Consider the following 26,345-nt stretch of genomic DNA (forward strand, 5'->3'; position numbering starts at 1 on the left):
AACCTGATGCTGCCTTCCATGACCGTAGGAAATAATAAATAATAATGACTTCTTAAAGGGGCAGTTCACTTGTTTCATTTTGGCCATTTTTAAGTCAAAAATGCTTATTTGTATTTATATATATATTATATTTTATTACAATGTTACACAGCTCTGTTCACACATTTCTGTTTTCAAGTAGAGCTTACATTTATATATATATATATATATATATATATATATATATATAAAGTTGCTCACAGTTCTCACTTCTTTGTATTCATATTTTTTAACTGCAATGTGTACAATTTTGTATTTTATTTGTTATTATTATTAATAATATAATAATTATTACAAATAACAATAACATAATAATAAATAAATAAAGTTTACAAAATAAAATAATATAACATACAAAATAATGTAATAATTATTAAAAAATAATAATCATAATTATCTTACATCTGACGTCAAGCTGAAACCTGATGCTGCCTTCCATGACCGTAGGAAATAATAAATAATAATGACTTCTTAAAGGGGCAGTTCACTTGTTTCATTTGGGCAATGTTTAAGTCAAACATGCTTATTTGTATTTATATATATAATATATTTTATTACAATGTTACACAGCTCTGTTCACACATTTCTGTTTTCTAGTAGAGCTTACATTTAAATATATATATATATATATATATATATAAAGTTGATCACAGTTCTCACTTCTTTGCATTCAATTTTTTTTAACTGCAATGTCTAATATTTTTACTTTATTTGTTATTATTATTAATAATATAAGAATTATTACAAATAATACTATAATAATAATAAATGAATAAAGAATGCAAAATAAAAAATAGTAATATCACAAAATAATAATGTAATAATTATTTAAAATAATAATCATAATTATCTTAAGCTAACTTTACATATATATATATATATATATATATATATATGAACACCAACTTTTATACCTTTAAATATATTTTTTGAAAAGTTGCAGACACAGAAAGATAAAGTTTTCACTTCTTGTATTTCTATTTTTTTAACTGCAATGTCTACATTTTTCGACTTCATTTATTATTATTATTAATAATAATAATAATAATAATAATAATAATAATAATAACGATGAAACATAAGAATATAATATACATACAAATATAATAATAATTAAAACATATTTTTTTTAATTAATTTTATTATATCGTTGTTATTCATATATAGACATTTCCCGTTTTTATTTCATACTTGCTTTGGCAATTTAAACGTATGTTTCCCATGCCAATACATATAAAGAACACATACATACATGAATATATATATTTTTTAATTGCAATAATTTTCTATTTTGTATATTTTTATTATTATTATTTATAAAATAATAATTATTATTATATTATTAAACAACAACAACAACAATAATAACAATAATAATAATGATATATTACCAAAATATATAAAAATAAAAGTATAATATAATATAATATAATATAATATAATATAATATAATATAAATAAGAGAGATATATGTAAGAACAAAATCACAATTTCTTCATTTGTATTTATATATTTTATTACAATGTTGCAATGTCACACATTATTACTGTATTATTGTACATGCATTTTTTTGTTTTTATTCCCTACTTGCTTTGGCAATGTAAATGTAAATGTATGTATGTAGATATAAGCAGTTTCAGTATAGAGCCAGATGGAGGCAGCATCCATCCTGCTGTATAAAGCTGAAATGTCCTCTCTCTGTCGCTCCTCCCTCCAGTAGGCAGTCACCTCCTCGTCATCCTCCTCGTTTGCTCAACACTTTTTGTTGCTGCAGACTCTCTCAGGACGTGTGACTGTGTTTTGTAGTTTTCTTCATTTCTTTTTTTCTACTGCTGCAAACAACACAACCACTTCCTCTCTATCGGATACATTTCTTCACTTCTACATCCAAAGTTTATCCTGGTTGGTTTTTTATTTATTATTATTGTGTTGGGAGCTCGAAGAGGAGATAAAAAAGAAAGCAAGACTGAAAGAAGAAGAAGAAAACAGAGAAACCTGGAGGAGGAAAAGGGCGTTCATACTAAGAAGTAACCATGGAAGTTCCTGGTATGCAGGTAAGCTGCTGAAAGGTGGTTGTTGGGTCTCTTTCTGTCGTCGTTACCAGCAAACTAAACCAGTTTATCCAAAGTGGAGGAGGCATTGTGCAACTACAGGCCATTTCCCTCAGATTCTCAACTGTTTATTATTATATATATAACCAGAAATACTCTTAATTCAACCGTCCTCGGTCTCCACACTCAGGTTTAAAGAAAAGTCACCATAACATTGTTTTAGCTCATTATATATATATTTATATAACAAGACACTATATATATATAAAGTGACTTTTTTCTGTGCTATACTCCATGTTGACTTTAGAGTGAATATCTTTTAAGATGTCTCTGTACTACTCCTTTAAAGTTACTTCTAATGTGACTTTAGTGCTCTAAACTGAGTATATAGTGACATTATGGTGTTTAAATCTCTAAAAAATATCTTTATAATGTTTTTATAGTGACTTCTGTAGAGACTTTGGTACTTCAAACTCAGTTTATAGTGATTGTATGGTGTTTAAATCCCATAATATGTCCCTATAATGACTCAGAATGTGACTTGGCTACTTTATGTCACTATAATGACTTAGAATGTGACTTTGCTACTTTGTGTCACTATAATGACTTAGGATGTGACTGCTACTTTGTGTCACTATAATGACTTAGAATGTGACTTTGCTACTTTATGTCACTATAATGACTTAGGATGTGACTTTGCTACTTTGTGTCACTATAATGACTTATAATGTGGCTTTGCTAATTTATGTCACTATAATGACTTAGAATGTGACTTTGCTACTTTTTGTCACTATAATGACTTAGAATCTGACTTTGCTACTTTATGTCACTATAATGACTTAGAATCTGACTTTGCTACTTTTTGTCACTATAATGACTTAGGATGTGACTTTGCTACTCTATGTCCCTTTACTGACTTATAATGTGACTTTGCTACTCTATCCTGAGTTTATAGTGATTGTATGGTGTTTAAATCCCTTAATATGTCCCTATATTGACTTATAATGCGACTTTGCTACTCTATGTCACTATAATGACTTATAATGTTACTTCTATGTCCCTATAATGATTTATAATGTTACTTCTATGTCCCTATAATGACTTAAAATGTGACTTTGCTACTCTATGTCCCTATAATGACTTAAAATGTGACTTTGCTACTCTATGTCCCTATAATGACTTATAATGAGACTTTGCTACTCTGTCACTATAATGACCTATAATGCGACTTTGCTACTCTTAACCTGAGTTTATAGTGACATTATGATGTTAATATCTCTCAAGATATCTCTGTAATATTCCTATAGTTACTTATAATGTGACGTTAGTGCTCCAAACTGAGTTAATAGTGATCGTATGGTGTTTAAATCTCTTGAAATGACACTATAATATTCATATAGTGACATATAATGTGATTTACAATTCCAAACTAAGTTAATAGTGACATTATTGTGATGTTTATATCTCTTAAGATGTCCCTATAATATTCTTATAGTAACTTAATACGACTTTGGTACTCTTAATTCAAGTTTATAGTGATCATATGGTGTTTAAATCTCTTAAAACGTCCCCGCAATATTCTTACGAAGACTTATGTGTCTTTTCTACTCTATACTGAGTTTATAGTGACATTGTGATGATTATATCTCTTAAGATGTCCCTAAAATTGTCATATAGTGACTTATAATGTGACTCCAAACCAAGTTTATTGTGACCATATGGTGTTTATATCTCTTACAAATATCCTTACAGAAGGACTTATATTGTAAAAGGACTTGTGTGTGTGTGTGTGTGTGTGTGATTGCATTACTGTAATATTCCCGTCATAGTATCACAGTGACTCATTGTATCTGAGAGCTTATTTTAGCCGTATTTATCGCTCCGTATCGTTAACTGCTTTTATATGAGTTATAATTGGACTGCCCTCAGGAGGTACTAGGTGTGTCTGTGCCCGTTAGTGACCTATATTGTGACTTAACATAGCTTTTTTAAGACTGTTCTGCACCAAATACCTGCTTTAACATTGGATTTCTATGATAAGCAATAACATGTATTCTAGGATTACACTTGTTGACGGTATATGAGTAGGTAGACTGTGTTTTCTGCCACCTTAACAAGGTATGTAGTGTGAGTTATAACCCTCCATGTTCGGCCTCCTGTTAGGCCGGCTCTCTCAGGTGTGTCTACCTGTGGGACTGGCTGTCTGTGCTGTCAGCGCACTCACTCTGCCTGCTCTGTTCGTCCCAGGTGGTGGGCGGGGCAGAAATGGTGTCTAAAGGCTGGTTAAATCAACACACACCTGACACCCGGCAGCAGCTGCTGCAGCGCCGAGGTGGTTGTACCTGCCAAGATGACTGATGATGCATTGTGGGATGTGTTGTGTAACGCTGATACAACTCGTTAAAGTGACGGCGACGGTTGAAGGTTCATTTTGGCAACTAGTTCAGTGATTTTTTTAAAGGTGTGACAGATCATTCGTTTTGTTCACCACTACTGGTGAGCCATGGTCGGGGCCATAGATTCTAACTTACTGATATGTAAGAGCCATGGTCGGGGCCATAGATTCTAACTTACTGATATTTCAGAGTCATGGTCGGGGCCATAGATTCTGACTTACTGATATTTCAGAGTCATGGTCGAGGCCATAGATTCTAACTTACTGTTATTTCAGAGTCATGGTCGAGGCCATAGATTCTAACTTACTGTTATTTCAGAGCCATGGTCGGGACCATAGATTCTGACTTACTGTTATTTCAGAGTCATGGTCGAGGCCATAGATTCTAACTTACTGTTATTTCAGAGCCATGGTCGGGATCATAGATTCTGACTTACTGTTATTTCAGAGTCATGGTCGAGGCCATAGATTCTAACTTACTGTTATTTCAGAGCCATGGTCGGGACCATAGATTCTGACTTACTGTTATTTCAGAGTCATGGTCGAGGCCATAGATTCTAACTTACTGTTATTTCAGAGCCATGGTCGGGACCATAGATTCTGACTTACTGTTATTTCAGAGTCATGGTCGAGGCCATAGATTCTAACTTACTGATATTTCAGAGCCGTGGTCGGGGCTGTAGATTCTAACTTACTGATATTTCAGAGCCGTGGTCGGGGCTGTAGATTCTAACTTACTGATATTTCAGAGCCGTGGTCGGGACCATAGATTCTAATTTGCACAACTTAAAAGGTGATGATATGTCAGTTGTTGTATCCACAGCTTGTTTCCACTGCCCCCAAGTGTCCAAAACATTTGTTATTGCAGGTTTAAATGAGCAAGTTGTATTATGTCTGTGTCTAGTAGTTGTATTGTTTCGGGCATTTAGCTTAACTCGGTTTCATAAAGGAAGTCGAGGTCAGAGAGAGATTCATACGCCCCTGTGTGGACATCACAGTTACACATGTACTTTGGACCTCTGAACCACAAAGACGCCTCAGTTTTTTTATTTTTCTTATCAATGGATGATACTGTGCTGTTGTGAAATCTCAACACTTCAGAAATTGTTTTATAAAGCCGGACCAGTATCAGACAGCTGACGGTTTTGTGGGTTATTGGCTCATCACAGATGCGGTTTACTGGTTTTTACATCGTTTTCAAAAGAAGAAATGAGCCTGATGTAATGTGAAAACCATGCCGTCATCATGAGTCTGTTATTTACAATGCTTTTACAGTCTGTTAAAGAATAATACTTTTATTGTTCAACACTGTAACATTTGCTGCCTCGGGCATTTGTCTGTCTTTGAACCGACTCTTTCTGGGTTTCCCACAGTGAATTTAAGCGGAGGCGGCCCGCCTAGTCTCCAATACAGACCACCTCTGCCAGCGTCAGCAGAAATTATTACACTTTTATGAACCCTCAGAGCAAAACAGTTAAATATTGAATGAATATTGCAGTTGTTTCGGCTGTCTTATAGTATCTACATTGATCACAAGACAAGATTCCTTAGAGTCTGGCTGTTTGTGTCGCAATGTTGGGATGTAAAGAAAGCCCTCTGTTAAGTTGTGGACCTCTGTAAAACCATTTCCCCAGGAGAAACTCTGGGTTTGATAACCAAATCTGAGAGATTCTTGCTTCAAAGAGTGTGCAGAACTCAAATATCTACATTGGCCCAAAAAAGTACTTGTCGTCAGGTTCTACTGTTTTTTTCTCTGTTTCACATTTCCAAGCTTCTCAAATATGAGGATTTGATGGTTTTCTCTGTTGTTATGTCATCATAAAATCAATATCTTTTGGTTTAGGACTGTTTCTCAACATCTGTTAAATGGATTGCTATGAAATTTGGTAGAAATGTTGGTGAGCCCCTGACCTTCAGGTTGACATTTGTGGTTTTGAGTGAAATGTCTTGACAACGATTGGATGGATTGCCATAAAATTGGGTTCAGACATTCATGTTCCTTTCAAGACGAATTGTAATAACTTTCGTGATCTTCTTCACTTTGCTTCACCTGCTAAACTTTGGCATGCTAGCATTGCCATTGTAAGCATGTTATGTCACGATACCAGAAATGTAGTAGTCGATACCAATACTAGTGAAATTTCACAATTATTGAAACCCATTTTGACTATGGTAAAAAACAAAAACAAAACAATAAATCCCATGTACTTCAACATACACTCCTTTATTATCATTTGCATACTGTTTTTTTTGCGAATTTATCATTTATCCCTGATTATCCGCCTCGAGTTTTTCACCAAAAACTACATTTGAAAAGACTACATTTAAACACATCATGATAAAGTTATAACTTACCTTTTGCCCAATACTCATTTTTACTGAATAGAGCTTGAGTGCATCATAAAGTAACCTGTAACAATGTAATGGAACCGCCGTATGTTAACTGTTAGCTCCGTTATTTAGCCATGCAGGACTGTGCTGCCCACCGGCTGCTAACCGCTAACGTTAACTAGCTCTCCTCCTGTCGATTTCAACACAGATTTGTTGTTCACAATGTAGGATTATAAGGGAAATGTTCTATCGTATCCAGGACGACGGGACACCGTTAGTCTCGAGCCCTGATATCTGGTACCTACGGAACTCGCAGAACTGCAGAAAAACAAGCTGTCATGTTTTTCAGAATTTTGGCATCGACTTGGTACCAAGAATTGACGAATTCCCGTGACATCCCGAGACGTTAGCATTTAATTCAAAGCCCCACTGTGTCATTTCAGCGTCACGTGGCTGCAGGCTATTTTCTAGACAATGCAACAGATGAATCAACCTTAAAAATAACTGTTACTTGCAGCTGTAGTCATCTGTGTCATTTTATGTAGTCTGTTTCTCTCTCTGAATCCTGTCCAGTCAAACCCTCAACTTCATATAAAGAGTCACAGCAGACTAGACACACTTTTTTTTTAGTTTTTACGATTTTATGCCTCCCCATTTTATGACAACACCACAAAATGCAAAAAAAGGTTGCTCTGTTGTTCCTTCAAAGCAAATAAATATAAACCATTATATCTTCATAATGTGACTGAGCTTTGCTGATGGATGTTGCGACATTAAGAATTTGTTCAAATAGTCTGTGTCGTCTACAGCTGATCTGACGTCGTTTTAATTTGACTTTTATTGCTTAATTGTTTGACGATGTCCTGGTCATTACGGGAAACCCTTATAAAGACTGACTCCACGTGGTCAGGGACACGGAATTACGGGAAGTTTTTATTGATGCTTATCATCTAATTGTTAGTTTTATGTTCAGTATTGGGTGTCAGTGGAGAGATTTAGTGTCCTGTGATGGTATGAATGCTATTTCAGGTTTGCTATTTCCTCTCTGACGGGAAAAAAAAAGATGCCAAAGATCTTTCAAGTCATATTTGGTTTTTTGATGGCTCCACCTTAAACTATTAAGATGATAAGTTCAGAGAAGACGTCTCACTCTGTTGGAGTTGTGGGAACTACAGAAACACTCGTGGTTGTGCAGCAATGTTACAGAGTGATGCCTCTTCCTCACAAACAATCTTTAGTCTGAGTACAGATAGTTTCGTAGAGAGCAGACCGGTTTAATTTTGGCCCGTCATTAATGTTACTCACGGGAGTAACGTTAATTAGCGACAGCTGATCTGATCTGCTGCCAACAACGTTTGTCATTTTAACCGACAAATGCTGAGAAGCTGCTACCTGAATGTTTTCTACACTGCTCTTTGCAAAGAAAGAGAAGAGATAAACCGATGATTTTTGTCAGTGTTGGAACAAATCTGTGTATTTTATTTATTTTATACAAAACAAAGGTAAAGGTTGGTACCACGAGTCTCCCCTTTACAGACATGCCCACTTTATGATAATAACATGCAGTTTGGGGCAAGTCATAGTCAAGTCAGCACACTGACACACTGACAGCTGTTGTTGCCTGTTGGATTAGTTTGGACGCTAGGCATAAACCTAGCGAAAGTTCATAACGTATTAGTGCGGCTGCAGCCTCACTGTAGGCCTAAAAAGAGATCTTCTTAATGAAGAAAAACAGAACTTCCTGTTTCCCTGCAAAACTGCAACTCCTGCAGGGGATTCATTCTTTCGTTTTGGGCGTTGGAGACTTCCTGTTGTAAATCAGCCTGCAGGTAAAGTGCGAGCGGGTTGTTTCCAGACATTGCGGGGAAGCCATCTGCAGGTGTGTCTGTCGACGGAGATGGCCCTGATCAAACACCAGGGAGTGTCTTCTTCTTCTTCTGCTCTTTGTAATGTTTTTTTTTTTTTTTTTTTTTACGGCTGCACCTTTTTGAGAACTGGAGCGTCCCCGTCATGACATAATCATAGGCTCCACCGCCTCGACTGAAACCTGAAAGACGCTTGTGTTGTGTGTGTTTCTGGGGTGAGAAATAATCAGCAGCCAGCTGCTTGTAAGTTTTGATTTTTAGTTGGTGAGTCAGTTTTTCTGTGGTCTGAACATTTTTACTCTCCTCCTGTGATCTTATATTTGTTTACATTCACATTTTCCTACACCAGACCTGTTAAACAGAAGTCACCTGACCTCACAAACAGGCTCCTGTATCGGACAGAGGTTTATTAACACATCTCGTTATTACACATCTGTGGAGTCCGATTGGGCAACAGATTGAGTCATTTAAGTTTCACTCATGATCGTCAACATGTTTGATTTCAGAGGAATTTCCAAATAACCAAAGAAAATTGTCAGTTAAATGATTTAAGACATTTATAAAGTATTAATTTAGTTTTGGTTAAAGTTGCATCTGAGACAATTAGTCGATTAATTGTGACAACTAAGTTTGCTAAGTTCTTGTACGGCTGCTTGTGATTAGACAACTTTTAAATAATTTCATCTGTACAAAAACTAGGGATGCACCGATACCACTTTTTTCAGACCGAGTACAAGTACTTACATTTGGGTACTCGCCGATTCCAAGTACCGATAGGAGTACTTTTCTGTGCCAAAAGACCCCCGTTACTAGCCAGCTGGAGGATGTGAGCGAGGCGGTGCGCCGCGACCGGCTCTAAGTCTGCTTGGAAAGGCTCGGGTTGAAGGTGGCTCGCGGCCGCAGCTTTACAGCGTTCCCCGCAAGGACCTCGCCGCACCGTGAAGGGGCTCCCTGCTCCCGGTACGACTGTCGACCGGGGCGGACTGTCCTCAGTGCGCCCCAACCGCGTCGTGCCGCGGCCCACGTAAAAGGCGCCAGAGGTCTGTGGTGATGTCGGCAACCCACCCGACCCGTCTTGAAACACGGACCAAGGAGTCTAAAGCACCCGCGAGTCAGAGGGTGCAAGCAAAACCCAGGTCGTGCGCCGGCTGAGGTGGGATCCCGGCCCAGCGGGGTCTGCCCACCACTGGCCCGTCTCGCCTGCACCGTCTGGGAGTCGGAGCGTGAGGACCCGAAAGATGGTGGCGAGAGGTTAACGTCACGCCGCTGTAAAGTGGTGTTGGTGTCGTTGTATCGGAGCCGTTTTGCGAGTACGAGTACATGAGCACAGTATCGGACCTGATGCCCGATACTGGTACCGGGCATCGGTGCATCCCTAACAAAAAACAAAGTGTAAGCACGTCAAGTTGTCCGGCACATGACCCCCTAGTAAAACAAACAACATACAGCGTGTTTATTGGTGAGCTTTAGAGATGCAGGAACACAGATTTTGCTACCTTTGAACAGAGCCAGGCTAGCTGTTTCCCTCTGTTTCCAGTCATTATGCTAAGCTAAGCTAACGGGCTGCTGGCTGTAGCTTCATATTTGTGCCTACAGACACGAAAGTGATATCATCTAACTCTCGTAAAGGAAGCAAATGAGCAAATTATTCCTGTAACATTTGAGCACTTTGGCTTCTTTTGTTACAATAAACACAACAAATGGTTTTGACGTTTTAACCTGTAATCTGAAAGCGGGTAACAAACATCCAGCAGACTTGTTGTACATCACGTTTAAAAAAAAAAAAAAAAGCATTAGTGTGTTTTGGAAAATGCTGCATGACTCAACAGATCATGTCATGTTTTTTTCGAGTTGACTTGAAACAGGAAATGTTAAAGAGTGGCGAGATTTTCACATGATGCGGCTCCGCAAAGGTCATTTTTGAGAATGCTGTGTTTGTACTTCCTCCTCCAGCAGCTGTGACCTTTGACCTCCTAATACACACACACTGAGCTTTTTCTGTTTGGATATTTGGACACCACTTGTTAGTAAAAACATGGATCTCTCTCTCTCTCTCTCACTTAACTTACTCGCACACACAGTTTCCACAGCCGGGTCCAAGTTTTTCCTGAATGCAGCTGAATGTTTGCATGTTCACTTCAGTGACCTCTAAAACTCAACGCTGCCTCTCTCTTTCTATCTTTGTAGCTTTAACCTGAAGCTATCGCCGGTGTTTCTCTTATCACCAGTTAACCTTGTACACTTTGTCCCACTGCTCCTCTGTTAATTAAATCTTCTAAATGAAATCCAGAGCACTAATATAGCAGCAAACAACGATTGTCTATGTAAAGATATAGAGGATTAATGTCTACCAGAGCAGAGAATGAAGTCTCTCCCTCTGTTTGTGCTCTAATCAGAGCTTCTCTGTGCTTTGTTGACATTGCCGGGCCGGCTGGCTAGCTCTCGGCCGCCGCTCTGCACTGTTCTCATACGTCGGCTACAGCTGATAACGCCGTACCTGACAGTGCGAAAGCGTAGCACCCACCTTCCGGTTCCCCACTCAGGTTAACACTGTTAGCTCTGTCAGCAGTGTTGCCGTTGTTTTCACTGTTAGAAGGTAACCCCCAAGGTGCAAAAACGCTTGCGAGACTCGCTGCCCGACGACCTATCCTAACCTTAACCTCGAAAGTTTTGTAACGTGGGGGTTACCTTCTAGACACAACCTTGTAAGCCTCTGGCTCAGTCGTTGCCATGTGGAGGCAATAGAAATGCTCCCAATCTCGCATTTAGCACCTTTAAATTCAGCCTAATTGGATATAAAATGCGTTCCCAACCTATTTTCCTTGAGCCCCCCTCAACGTCGTCAACCTATAAAAAAATGTAAAATCCTCAAACAAAATCCTTAATTTGAATAAAGTGATCCAGTGTTTCAGTCAGTTTTGTCAAAATAATTAAAGTGATGAAGTCTTGACGGATTCACCAAGTGAATGCAGATGCTTAATATGATTTCTTTTTTTTTTCAACGACTTAATTACTATAATAGTGTTAGAGCCTAAATAGATATTTTTGTTATTGTGGTTAAATAAATGTAATTTATGGTGTTGTTAGATTGCTGCTAGGCCGTCCCGTTAATACATGTGCGGGTCTCGCAAAATAAGTCTTTGACCGTAGTGAAAATGTTGTTTTTGAAAGGCTAAACGGCAACAAATATGGATTGAAGCAGGATATTTTAAGCGTAATGGCTTGAAATTATTTTCGAAAAATAACTGAATGGAAAATCTGACCTTTTTTTTTTGAAAGAAATCAGAAATATTGGACCATTTACATGAATTGGGATGCTGAATTCGTAACCTAAATGTTTATATGTGGAATAAATGAATGCTTGTTGCAGGTTACAAATCTGAAAACTCTAAAAATAAAAGTACAAATAAGAGTTAACAGCCATGCTAGCAGCCCTGTCTCCTAAAAATTACGTTCCGATACGGCAGTGAATTGCGTTTGGATTATGTTTGTTTTTGATGTATCACAAATACGTTTCTAATAATAGTCCGTGGAAGTCCACATAGGGAGGAGGTCTGGGTGGTGAATGGGTCAAACAAACATTGGACTTTCACCCAGGAGACAGCTGTTTGTGTCCCATTTGAAACCAAAAGTCAACGTTGACTTATTTTAATTTACGTCCGTAGCTTGATAACGTAACAGACGTAGTGATTTTAATCCAACCTTTGATGTTTTTTAATACATTTAACCAAGAAGTTTTGGTGCGTTTTTTGTTTTGTTTTGCTTCAATTTACAACCACGTGTTTCAAATAGTTTAAAACTGCATAAATAGCATAATTTAAAATGCAATTTAGTTGCATGGGAATGTAAGTTTAGCTGCAGCGCTACTTTCATGAATATCATGTGAATGGTTCTGCAGTTGATTGACAGCGTTGGAAGGAAAATCGACTTGTATGTATAGCATTATTTGGATGTTTTCTTTGCTTGACAGAAAGGCGTTTGTTTGCTCTTGTAGCACGCTGACTGGTTAGTTATCCAACAGTTTGTTCAGGTTAATGGATGCACAGTGAAGACACATCAGAACAACAAGCTCTCTCCTCCTTCGTCGAATCATCGGTTGATATTTAATCATTTTCCGTGAGATTTACGGCTTACGGATTTATCGGACTGAGCAACACAATCTGAAAACACTCTCTTGACATTGTGGCTTTTGGTTAAACATTAACATGAAACACCTTTTTAAAAATCGGGAAAGTAGGTTTGTTTGCTTTTTGTGTAATTCTCCTTGAATGCCCCGTCACTGATAAGCTCAAATTAAAATTCCCAGACTGCGTGTCTAACAGTCGTTTTACACATTACGTGACCTGCAGTGAAACATTGACTGTGAAAGATGGTAGATTGTTTACAGGTTTCTGCTCCCTAAGTGTAGAAATACAGGATTTATCTACAGTAACTAAGCTGGTGTGTAATGATTGAGCGAGCGTTGAATGTTTAACTTCCTTCTCTGTTGTTTTTTTCACCACGCTGAGACGGAAAAGGTCAAAGTGTAACCTCTGGGGTTTGTATAATCCCTCCCGCAAGTGCAAGCTGTTATTTTATGTTTGAGGCTTTTAGTATTTATACTCTAAATACTTTCACAAGTCAAATGTTTCTCTGCTGGAAGTAAAGTCAGGCTGGATACTGGAAGTGTTTTGCTTCAGAAAGTCCCCGTTTCATTTCGATTCTTGCAGGCTCAGGCACATCAAATAAATAAACCAATATTGCATAAATATAAAAGCACTTCTCAGAATGTAATCTGGGAATCTATGTTGGAAATATATCATGCAACCATTATATATGCTGTACTTCCTATTACTGGACCATTAATACATGTGTGCAGCCTGACATTCATGCATAAATACACCAACAGTTTATAATTTAGGGCTATCAAACGATTAACATAGTTAAACATGATTAATCACACATTTTTATCTATTCAAAATGTACCTTAAAGGGAGATTATTCAAGTATTTAATACTCTTATCAACATGGGAGTGGACAAATATGCTGCTTTATGCAAATGTATGTATATATTTATTATTGTAAATCAATTAACAACACAAAACAATGACAGATATTGTCCAGAAACCCTCACAGGTACTGCATTTAGCATAAAACATTATGTTCAAATCATAACATAGCAAACTGCAGCCCAACAGGCAACAACAGCTGTCAGTGTGCTGACTTGACTATGACTTGCCCCTAAACTGCATGTGATTTTAGTCACGGATGAGCCCCCTACTTTATGTTACACCCCTACAGGTCAAGGGACACCTTTGACACCTTTATTTAACCTCCTTCAGGACAAGCAAGTATGACATGGTCTGTACCGATGGATTCATCAGGTTTTTTTAGTTTCATATGATACCAGTATCTTCACTCTAGCTTTAAAACTGAGCTGCTACAACCTAAAATGTAGTTAGATAAAACTAATTTGCGTTACCACGTTAACTTTGACAGCCCTAATATAAATACATTGATATGGATATGTTCACAGATTCACATAGATAAAGATGTAAATAGAAATAATAATGATAAGTTAATTAAGGAAAATTAAGAAAGGAGAAAAGAAACAGTAAAGACACGCAGGTGTGTTATATAGTTATGCTGGCAGCTGCCATGCCTTCAGCAGAGCGTATAAATGTAGAGCCGTCAAAGTTAACGTGATAATAACACGTTAACGCAAATTCGTTTTAACGCCACAAAATTCTTTAACGCATTAACACAACCTGCGTTTTTTAAGGTTGTAGCGGGCTCAGTTTTAAAGCTAGAGTGAAGATACTGGTATCATATGAAACTAGAGAACCTGAAGAATCCATTAAAGGAGATTAAATAACACTCCAAACTTGCGCTCAAGTTTGGCGAGGAAAAACTGGCATGGTCATTTCCAAAGGGGGCCCTTGACCTCTGACATCAAGATATGTGTGTCTTCGTCTTAGAAAAACATGTTTGGTAAAGTACTGAGTTGGCGAAGTGTTGTTTTTTGGTATTTTATACTGAAACTTGAAAGAGATATTCTTATGGGAGAAAAAATAACTGGGAACAAAATCTAATTTCCGAGCTGACAACCCAGAAATGATTTATTTTTTCTGTGTTTTATATAAATGGTGTTAGAAGGAGAGAGAGGCCAGAGTCCTCTGGGAAATCCCATTGTTGGTTATCATATCATTACCTCATAATTAATATCTAACCGCCCATTACTTAACTTCCTTATTGGCTGGAGTTGAACCGTGTAGCATGCGGTCACATTTCTCTTGGATGACAAACACATGAAGAAGAAATAAATGATTCTAATTAATTAGTTAATTAACTGTTTACTTTATAAAGTGTCAGAAAATATTGGAAATATTCCCAAGGCCTAATGAGCTTGTATTGTATTATTTTATCAATAACCATACACATTTAGTCACTTTTAAACTTCATGTTAGAGTTCTTTTCTGTATTGTTTTTAGCATATTGTGTTTGTTGATCCCGGCGTTGTCATGAGGAAGCTTTTATATCATTGTGTTGTGAGTTATTGTCTGGTATTTTATTCTCCTCTCTGTATTCACCGTCTCTCATCTCTGCTTCTTCGTCTCTCCGGAGCGAAGCTAGAAGTATCATTAGACAGAAACCACTGTATTTGCTGACAGGGTGTGGCGACGTTGTGGGCACTGTGTGTGTTTCTTTTTTTAGTTCAGAGAGAGGAAACTCAACCAGCATCACAGGAATATCATACGCTGCTGTGGGTGGGTTTATTAAAACGTTCATCCAAACAAATCCTGGGAGTTTATGAAGAAAATGTGAGTGTGTGTCATCGTCTGTGTGTGTGTGTGTATGTATGTATGTATGTGTGTGTGTATGTATGTGTGTGTGTATGTATGTATGTATGTGTGTGCGTGTGTGCGTGTGTGCGTGTGTGTGTGTGTGTGTGTGTGTGAGAGAGTGTGTTGCTCTGACTTGCATAACAAGTGCTAGTTGAGGCCGTGATGATGATGATGATGATGATGAAAATGGCAACACTTGAAACTCTCAACAGTTCATACTGACGGGGAGTAGAGCTGATCTACTGCAGTTATACACTAGACACAGGCGCAGTTTGTGTTGGTTCAGGGGTATTACAGTAGTACTACTTCAGTACTACTGTAGTACCTGGGTTGTAGTAGCTGTCGAACATGGCCTTGCGGGCCTACGTAGTATTATTACAGTAGTATCACAATAGTACTACTGTAGTACCTGGGTTGTAGTAGTTGTTGATCATGGCCTTGCAGCCTACGTAGTAGTATTACAGTAGTACCTGGGTTGTAGTCACTGTGGAACATGACCTTGCGGGCCTACGTAGTATTATTACAGTAGTACTACAGTAGTATTACAGTAGTACCTGGGTTGTAGTAGCTGTGGAACATGGCCTTGCGGCCTACGTAGTACTTGTAGGTGACCTGCTGAGCGGGGCTGTAGTAGTATTACAGTAGTACTACAGTAGTACTACAGTAGTACTACAGTAGTATTACAGTAGTACTAGGCTGTAGTAAATGCATCTACTGTATATCTTTTTATAATAACGTAGAACTAATAATTTATTGTAATGATGAATAATATCGACCTTGTTTTGTCGTATTGACAAGACAAGAAGATTTGTGGTATTTTTATTTACTTGTAGCCAAATAACATCAGACACTCTCTGTCCACACACCGTTAAATGTGAACTTCTGTTCTACGTCATGTAAACAAACCACGTTCCATCAGCTGTGAGCTCCAGATCAGACTAGAGACGAAGTAGTACTCGCTCTCTTCCGACGTCTGTGTTTACACAGGTCTTATACTGCCATATAATACAGGAAGAGGAAAAACTGTCCCTAAATACATCCCTAAACAGTCTTAAAATTACATAAATTGTGTCTCACTGTAAAGTTGAGACTCTTGTGGATCCAATGAACCCAACTGTATTCATGTGTGATGATGTTAGTCCCCATAGAAGACATTTCATTGACCTCCCTGTATAAAATGACCTGTGGTGACCTCTAGGATAATCACAGCCTTATGAAACATTATACAGCCACAAACTAGAGACCTAGAGCATTCAGAGGATGGATGGATCAGACTAGAGACCTAGAGCATTCAGAGGATGGATGGATCAGACTAGAGACCTAGAGCATTCAGAGGATGGATGGATCAGACTAGAGACCTAGAGCATTCAGAGGATGGATGGATCAGACTAGAGACCTAGAGCATTGAGAGGATGGATGGATCAGACTAGAGACCTAGAGCAATCAGAGGATGGATGGCTTTCCTATAGATAGATTGACAATAAGGGGGTTTCTGAGCAGTTCACACAACAGAAGTGCTCGCCATCCAATCACAGACACATGCAATTCCTGCAGAAATCTCAAAAGGTTTTGATACCAAATCACAGCATGGCTTTTTCTATGGTGATCCTCAAGGTCTTGATGTCTTAATGTGATATTTTGGAGGGATAATTGATCATTTTGATCAATTCTCCAGTGGTAAAAAATGGTTAAATTTAGCACCAAAATCTGTGTAACAAATGGTATCAACCCAAAAATTGCTGCAACAACTTATGAGACATAATAGAGCATTTACAATTAATTTAAAATAATTAATTATCTAATTCATCATCTCAAATTAATCTCCAGGTTCTCAGCTTTCAGATGATGTACACCACTTCTATGTGACATCTACTGTTGACCTGCTATCTCCACCTGAACACTCCCTGGACCCCTCTAAAAAAAAGACTAAAACGGCTCTATTCTGGGTCTCAAAGGGTTAAAAATAAAACTCTCTAAAGAGAAAAATCTCCTCCTGCTTCCTTTTAGCTGCCAAACTTTGCCTGTGAGAATGTAAACACGCAGTCGGCTGTGAATGTTGAACCGTTTCGTCTGATTTCACGGGGAATCCGAGCCGACGACGGCCGTTAATAACCGTTATAGAAACAGTCTTATCATGTAGAAGCATCAGTAACTTCAGCTTCCTAAGCAGTTCAAAGTTCCTCACAGTAACTTTCATTTAAATGCCGGAAACGTCGCATTAAATGACGTTTATTCCTGTGAACTTGTGTCTCTTTTTGAGTTTTATGACCGCACAGTGGTGACACAGAGAGAGAGAGGGAGAGAGAGAGAGAGAGAGAGAGAAGCGTTTAGGAAATGAATGTAAGTCAGTGGAAAGCCCTCAGAGATAAGTCTGGTGTGTGTGTTCAGTTCCTGTTATCTTTAACTGTCACGCCGGCTTCCTTCTGTGTTTTTATGGGCTGTTTGGTGTGCGTGTGTGTGTGTGTGTGTGTGCGTGCGTGCGTGCGTGTGTGCGTGTGTGTGTGTGTGTGTGTGTGTGCGTGTGTGGTGACAACATGGCTGCCGTGTTGCAAAGTGTGTGTGTGAGGAAATAAGGAGTCAAAGTTGCTGTGAAAGTGACGGAAACACAACTTTTATGATGCTTTTGTGGACTATTATTCTCCATAACGTTGTTCTCTCTACATGCTGGATGTTTACATCTGAAGTTTAATAAAGTTTTATATTAAAAAATATATATATATATTATAGAGTGAATATAAAATATTAATCTGTTTTCTTTTGTCACTCCTCTCCCCTCGTTTCCTCTCTTCTTCTCCTCTCCTTGTTTACTTTCCTTTTCTTCTCTCTTCATCTCCTGCATTCTCTCCTTGTCTCCTCTTTTTCTTCTCTCGTTTCCTCTCTTTTTCTGTCCTCGTCTCCTCTCTTCTTTCCTTGTTTCCTTTCATCTCATATCTTCTCTCCTTGTTTCCTTTCCTATTTTTCTCTTTGTCTCTTTTTCTTCTCCACTTGTTTCCTTCCCTCTTCTCTCATCGTCTCCTCTCTTCTTCTCTCCTTGTTTACTTTCCTCGTCTTCTCCTCATCTCCCATCTTCTGTCCTTGCTTCCTCTCTTCTCTCTTTGTCTCCTCTTCTTCTCTCCTTGTCTTGTCCCTTCTCTCTTCTTCTCCCCTCGTCTCCTCTCTTCTTCTCTCCTTGTTTCCTTTCCTCTTCTCCTCTCCTTGTTTCCTCTCTTCTTCTGTCCTCCTCCTCTCCTCTCCTCTCCTCTCCTCTCCTCTCCTCTTCTCTCCTCGTCTCCTCTTCTCTTCCTCCTCTCAGAGTTCTCAGATCGATCCGGAGGAGTTGTTCACTAAACTGGATCGTATTGGAAAAGGATCTTTCGGAGAGGTTAGTGTCATTTATTAATCATTATGTCACCTGGTTGATCGTTAGTCATATTATTACTGTATTTACTGAAATCTCTTTTTATACTCTTCTTAAATCTTTCTCTTTAATTATATCCTCCTCCTCCTCCTCTTCGTCCTGCAGGTGTTTAAAGGCATCGATAATCGCACTCAGAGCGTCGTTGCCATTAAGACGATTGACCTGGAGGAGGCGGAGGACGAGATCGAGGACATCCAGCAGGAGATCACGGTTCTCAGTCAGTGCGACAGTCCGTACATCACCAAGTACTACGGCTCCTATCTGAAGGTGAATACATCGTTTTATATTGCATACGCATAAAACGGGAATACTCAAGTAAAGTACAAGTACCTCAAGTGTTTCTCATTTGTTTGTGGTCGTTAAATCAAAGTTGAAACATTTAATATTAAGGTTTTTAAAGGCTTCATTTTCTCTCTCTCTCTCTCTCTCTCTTTCAGGGCAGTAAACTATGGATCATCATGGAGTATCTGGGCGGAGGTTCAGCGCTCGACTTGGTGAGTCTGAAGATTTATTGATGTAATTTAGTAAAATGAGAAAAATAAAAGATCAATCATGACGTTTAAAGCTTTTACTCAGAGTTTCTGATTCATTTAGTAATATATAATAATCTGCTACGTGGCTTTACAGTCATGATAATTCACATTTGTGTCAAAATAAAAAACTTTATTAAACTAGAGAGCACTCGGAGAGCGCAGACCTCCGCCGAGGCCATGTCCTGTTTCACAATGTTAACCAAAGTGAAAAATAATTCTTATATCCTCTCCGTAATTCGGATCCGCTCCAAAATGTGATGGGTTCTTCCTTGGTCCGTGCTACACACTGCCACCAAGACTCATGAAAATCGGGACAGTAGTTTTTCCGTAATCCTGCTGACAAACAGTTAAACCGAACCGAAATGAATCTGTAATGAAAATGTGAACCGGATTGTTTTTGGGTCCACTAAGCAGCTGTTCAGGTACAAGAATTAGGAAGTAGCAAATGGATATAAATTAAAAGTAAAGAATGGTTTCTATATAGATAGATATATATGGTGTCTTTGGTCGCCTACTTTCTTGTGTTGAGTCTTGAGTCTTAAATGAAACTGAACAGGGTGTGTTTGAGTTCCTCCGTGCATGCAGCCTTCGGCATGTCAGGTGAGTGTTGTATATATCTGTGTCATCGTGTGTGTGTGTGTGTGTGTGTGTGTGTGTGTGTGTGTGCAGCTTCGGGCGGGTCCGTTTGACGAGTCTCAGATTGCAACCATGCTGAAGGAGATCCTGAAGGGACTCGACTACCTGCACTCCGAGAAGAAGATCCACAGAGACATTAAAGGTACGGAGACTGTGCACATAAATAAATAATAATAATATAATAATAATAATAATAATAGTGGTAGTGTAGTGATTTGGGATTATAGTCTGTGATTTCCACTGCTGTTATATATTGAGTTTAGCACCTGGGTTGGATGAATCGCTGCAGCAGAGGCTGAGATATCCTGTCAAGCTCCAAAAAACACTACACTTCCCATAATGCAACTCAAAAGCATCTGTCATCATACCCTCCCTGACATTACAACACAGGCTTTCTGTTAAAAAAAACATACACACTTTTAGTAAGTTTCTCAGACTTCAGAGCTACAGAAGACGCAATACCACTTTTTTTTTTAAACAGTCATACTGTCGTGTTACATCATCTTTTAAGAATTTTCACATTATCAAAACATTTAACTAAATCAGATAAGAGCTAGCTTGTGTTCATTATTGTTAAGCTCATGTTAGTTTATAGATATTATGTTATGTGTAAGTTTCAACAAGGGCTTGAAATGGTATAAATATGAATGGAACGGCACTTTGTGGCGACATATTACCTTGACGACGCCAATTTGGGGTTTTATTTTACGTTTTTTTACTGCCTATCTGAACGTCTTACAAGAAAACTGTCAAAAAATCATTCATCAAATCATCATTTTTTTTGTCTAACTTTATTAAGCAAAATGAAAAGAAATGGTTGATGAATAAAACAGTTTTTTTCGCTTGCATTCCTCTGAATTGTGGGTAATTCCTTCAGGCAAAGTTTGCAGAAATGCAGACTTACGGAAAGTGTTCATAAAGGGCTCAAAATGTTTGACTCTTTGAACCAAAGCTTGTATTAATAATGATATTAATTGTCTGTAGCTGCCAACGTCCTGCTGTCGGAGCACGGTCAGGTGAAGCTGGCGGACTTCGGGGTGGCCGGTCAGCTGACGGACACGCAGATCAAGAGGGAAACCTTCGTGGGAACGCCGTTCTGGATGGCTCCGGAGGTCATCCAGCAGTCCGCCTACGACTCCAAGGTAAGACGCCTGCTATTATCGCACCTTTCATCCTCCACTTTAAAGGTGCGGGAAACTCAAAATTTTGCAACTTTGTAGGTTTTAATTGTGTTGGTGGTCTTGCAAATTAGCTCTTATAAATGTTGCTAAACCCCTCCCCCAAACACTGATCGTCCAATCATAGCTTAGCAACTGTAACTAGGCACCGCAGGTAGTAAAGTACCTCAAAATTGTACATTAAGTTCAGTACTTGAGTAAATGTACTTAGTTACATTCCACCACTGGTACTTGCGTTTGTTTTTGCACTATTCTTGGTGTGGTTCGTACTTCTTGTTTTAATACTCGTCACCTCAAACAAACTTAGAAAGCTCATCTGGCTTCACTCTGCCCTTTATGGCTGTGCCTTTTACACCGTGCGTCACGTTTGCGTATCGCCGTAGCAACCTCAGCCACGTGGTTTTGTTGTTGCGTCTGGCTTCGTTTGCATTATTTCCACAGTGTTTTTATTTGCATCCGATAGAAACACCCACAGTGTCCTGTTGTCTGGACTTCAGAGAGATGAGACAGAATAAAATGCCTTTTTATAAACCTTAGTCTCACCATCAGATGTTTAACCCTCAACCGTCCTCTCTTCATTCTGGAGGGGATTCCCTCGTCGGTTTCTTTTGTTGGTATATTTGACACCAAAGACTCAAAATCAATGAATGACTTTGGACAAACACTCATGCATTCATAGCTGCACCTGCTGCACACACAAAGGTAAAAAGGGCTGGATTAAATATTTGGATGTGATGCCTAATAACAAAGTAAACAGACGTCTTTTTATGAAATTACATAACGAGGTGACGTCTCCTGACCTGCTTTCTGTCTTTGTTTGTGTCCATACATGTCTGAGAAGTGTGTGTGTGTGTGTGTGTGTGTGTGTGTGTGTGTGTGTGTGTGTGTGTGTGTGTGTGTGGTTTGGTGTGTTTTGGAAATAAGGCAAATCCATTAGGGTGTGTGTCTGTTGATGTGGTTTGATTCATGTCGGTGTCTGTAACAGGAGTTATTATGTCAAAATGTTACTTTCATCCTCCACAACAAATGTGTGTGTCTGTGTGCATCTTCCACTGATTTGTGGAAGATGTTTTTGTTCTTATAAAAGGGAAGGAAGACAAAGTGAGACTTGTAGAAATACCACAGACAGTTTGCAGACACCGATAACAGTTACGTAAACGACAGACGCAACCTGAGCATCTTACAAAACAAAAGACTTAAAGGACCGTTTGTCTGTCGTCACATCAGACTCGTAGCTTTAGTCACAAAACGTCATGTATTATCTGAACCGTTTAACATGGTGACCGTAACTATACCCAACATAAAGATGCACTCTTCGATCTCAATGTTATATTTCGAAGCTCAACACAATTTCTGATATTTATTATTATATTATCTGTCTCTACTGTAAATCTTTAAAAAAAGTCTCAAACATGAAGATTAACTCTTAAAAAAGGCTCATTAATTTACTAAAACAGCTGGTCACTGTTGTTTTTATCAAACAAAGGCAGCTGACAGTTTACACAGTTGACAGTGTACGACAATTGACAGTTTGCGGCAGTTGACAGTTTTTAATGCAGTTTTTATGTCAGTTGACCGTTTTTACGACAGTTGAGAATTTTTACAGTAGTTCAGTTGAAAGCTTTTATGGCAGTTTACGGCAGTTGACAGTTTTTGGCAGTTGCCCTTTTGCGTCAGTTGCCCAATTTGCGTCAGTTGCCCGTTTTGCGGCAGTTGACAATTTTTACAGAAGTTGAGTTGACAGTTTTTTGTGGCAGTTTTTACATCAGTTGACCGTTTTTGGCAGTTGACAGTTTTTACAGAAGTTGAGTTGACAGTTTTTACGGCAGTTGACAGTTTATTGCAGTTGTTAGTTTTTACATCAGTTTTACAACATTTGACAGTTTATGGTAGTTGACAGTTTTTTCGACAGTTGACGATTGAATTAAAAATAGGAATATGGAATATAAAATATAGTTTATTGAACTTACATTTACATTTTTTTATTAGAATAATATATGGTTTACTTATTTTAGGAATTATGCATGAATGATTATTTTTATTTTATTTTTTAGATTAACAATTTAAGAAAATCCTCGTACCCCCTGCAGTACTCCAAAGTACCCGGGGAGTACTAGTACCCCCGTTTGAGAACCACTGCTCTGTGGCACAAAGGAATAAGAGCTATCAGGCTTCACAAAACCCACAACACTCATTAGTACGACCAAGTAGATAACAATGACTGATAAAAAACGTAAACCAAAACAGCAATTGCAGATTTGTAGATGTGTCTCCATTACAGAAAGTTTCCGTAGGACACACATCATGAAGACGTGATGTGTGTGTCTCCAGGCTGCCATATGTTCAGTGTGTAGCAGTAATGGAGCCGGCAGAGTTAACAGTCAAACAGTGACCGAGCATCTTGATGTAATGTGACCCTGAGCAGCTACAACTGTACAGAGTGTGTGTGTGTGTGTGTGTGTGTGTGTGTGTGTGTGTGTGTGTGTGTGTTACCTGGGCCGCCACATGGTCACTGGAGCAAGTTGAAACGATGTGACATTCAACCTGTGTGCATGTGTAACGTCCGAGTGTGTGTTTACATCAGTTTGTGTGTGTTGACATATGGTTAGTGGGTGTTGCAACCGAAAAATCAGCCTCACAACTTTCATCCACAAACCACCTGACTAAGTAGTCATACTACGCTTAAAACATACATACTATAAAACAATTTTATAATTTTAAAGTTGATTATCAAGCAAAAATGTCAAACATATTATAGTTCCTGCTTCTCAGATTTGAGGACTTGCTGTTTTTTTGTCATTTTTAAATTATTATAAACTGAATATCTTTGGGTTTTGGACTGTTGGTCACACAAAACAAGCATTTGACATTTTACAGACTAAACAGTTAATCGCTTAATTGCAAAACGTACGAGATTAATTGATAATTAAAACAATCGCTTTCTGCCCAAAAACAAACATAAATTTGTTTTAAAAACTTTCTGTTTTTCAGGGATGCTTGCTGTTATTGTACTAACGTTTTGCTGTTTGCAGTTGAAAATTAGCCAGCTGACTAACAAATGTCATATTTACAGAAATGTTGATTTAATTTGTGTTGTCCTCATAAATAGAGAAAATAAGTAAATAAATAAATCAGTAAATAAATAATAATTAAATAAATAACTAAATAAATGAGTAGATAAAAAAGTAAATACATAAATAAATAAATCAGTAAATAAATAACTAAATAAATGAGTAGATAAATAAAGAAAACAGTAAATAAATAAATAATAAGTAAATTAATAAATAAATGAGTACATAAATAAAGAAAAAAGTAAATACATAAATAAATAAATAAACCAGTAAATAAATAACTAAATAAATGAGTAGATAAATAAAGAAAACAGTAAATAAATAAATAATAAGTAAATTAATAAATAAATGAGTACATAAATAAAGAAAAAAGTAAATACATAAATAAATAAATAAACCAGTAAATAAATAACTAAATAAATGAGTAGATAAATAAATAAATCAGTAAATAAATAAAAACATAAATAAATATATAAATAAATCAGTAAATAAATAACTAAATAAATCAGTAGCTAAATAAATAAAAAAGTAAATAAGTAAATAAATAATAAGTAAATAAATAACTAAATAAATGAGTAAAAAAATAAAAAGTAAATAAATACATAAATAAATAACTTAATAAATCAGTAAATAAATAAATACATAAATAACTAAATAAATTTGTAAATAAATGAGTAGATAAACAAAGAAAAGTAAATAAATCAATACATAAATAAATAAATAAATAAATGAGTAGATAAATAAATAAAGAATAAATAACTAAATAAATAATAAGTAAATAAGTAACTAAATAAATGATTAGATAAATAAAGAAAAAAGTAAATAAATAAATGAAAAGTTTTACAGGTGTGGCAGGCATCTAAAAATACTGCTGTTGGTTGAAGAATTAAATTTGATGTTTGGTATTTTGACAACAGAAGCTGCATAAATGCTGTTCAAGCTTTCCTGTCCCAACAGAGTCACACTAAGAGAGGAAGCTTTGTGTGTTAATTCTGACTGTGTGTGTCTCTCCAGGCCGATATCTGGTCGCTGGGCATCACGGCCATCGAGCTCGCCAAGGGTGAACCTCCCAACTCAGACATGCATCCGATGCGAGTGCTGTTCCACATCCCCAAGTCTCCTCCTCCGACGCTGAGCGGAGATTTCTCCAAGAGCTTCAAAGAGTTCACCGAGGCGTGCCTCAACAAGGACCCTACCTTCGTAAGACACACTCACAGTTTACATCCTCTCAGCCCCGTACGAAGGATCTGTTTATGGTGTTTAGATGCTTTTTTTTCCTCCTCTTTAAATTGTTATTGTGACACTGTCTGCCAAGTTTTATACAGTTACTCAATAATAATAATAATAATCTTTATTTATAGAGCATTTTTCAAAACCCACGTGACAAAGTGCTTCACAAACATAATTTAAAAGAAATAAAAGATTAAAATAAAATAAATAAAATTCAAATTCAAATAAAATCATTAAATGCTCTCGGATAAAAGTATGTTTACTTAAGTGTCATATTAAGGTACTGTTTCCACTTAATGCTACTTTTAACTTCTCTACTACATCTAAGAGGGAAATATTGTTTTTTTACTCCACTACATCTGACAGTTGTAGCTACTTTGCATAAAATCCAACCACCAGGATAATAAAATACACATAGTTAAAGATTAAACCAGCGGCTCCCAACGTCTTTCACTTGTGGCCACATACAAAGACTTAATGTCTAGTAGGGCTGCAACTAATTAATCTGTTGATTATTTTCTTGATTAATCGATTTTAGTTTTTTAGTCTATTTAAATGTCTATGAATAGATAAATAAATAATGCTCAATTAAAGGCCAGTCTAAAAAGGTGAAATACAATTAATAAAGGTGAAATATAATAAATAATTAGCTAGATAAATAAATACATATCAGTACAATAAATGAAGGTGAAATTCAACAAATGATATAACAATAAATAACTTCAGTGTTCTATTACTAGCCAGTCAGGCAGCAACATTTTACTTATTTGTTCAGAATTATAGGGTCTTCTAAGA

The 26,345-nt window shown here is 37.3% G+C and overlaps 1 protein-coding gene across 1 annotated transcript in view; it reads left to right on the forward strand.

Moving 5' to 3' along the window:
• The first annotated feature begins 1,765 nt into the window (after nt 1–1,765).
• LOC141760897 (serine/threonine-protein kinase 26-like) overlaps nt 1,766–26,345 on the forward strand; it is a 28,977-nt gene continuing 4,397 nt past the window's right edge. The window contains exons 1-7 of the mRNA XM_074624000.1: nt 1,766–2,093; nt 18,798–18,866; nt 19,008–19,169; nt 19,340–19,396; nt 20,105–20,213; nt 21,056–21,213; nt 25,335–25,520. Of these exons, the coding sequence (XP_074480101.1) occupies nt 2,073–2,093; nt 18,798–18,866; nt 19,008–19,169; nt 19,340–19,396; nt 20,105–20,213; nt 21,056–21,213; nt 25,335–25,520 (762 nt within the window). The 5' untranslated portion in view covers nt 1,766–2,072. The remainder of the gene's footprint in view (nt 2,094–18,797; nt 18,867–19,007; nt 19,170–19,339; nt 19,397–20,104; nt 20,214–21,055; nt 21,214–25,334; nt 25,521–26,345) is intronic.

Source organism: Sebastes fasciatus, chromosome 22, assembly GCF_043250625.1.
Source record: "Sebastes fasciatus isolate fSebFas1 chromosome 22, fSebFas1.pri, whole genome shotgun sequence".
NCBI lineage: Eukaryota > Metazoa > Chordata > Actinopteri > Perciformes > Sebastidae > Sebastes > Sebastes fasciatus.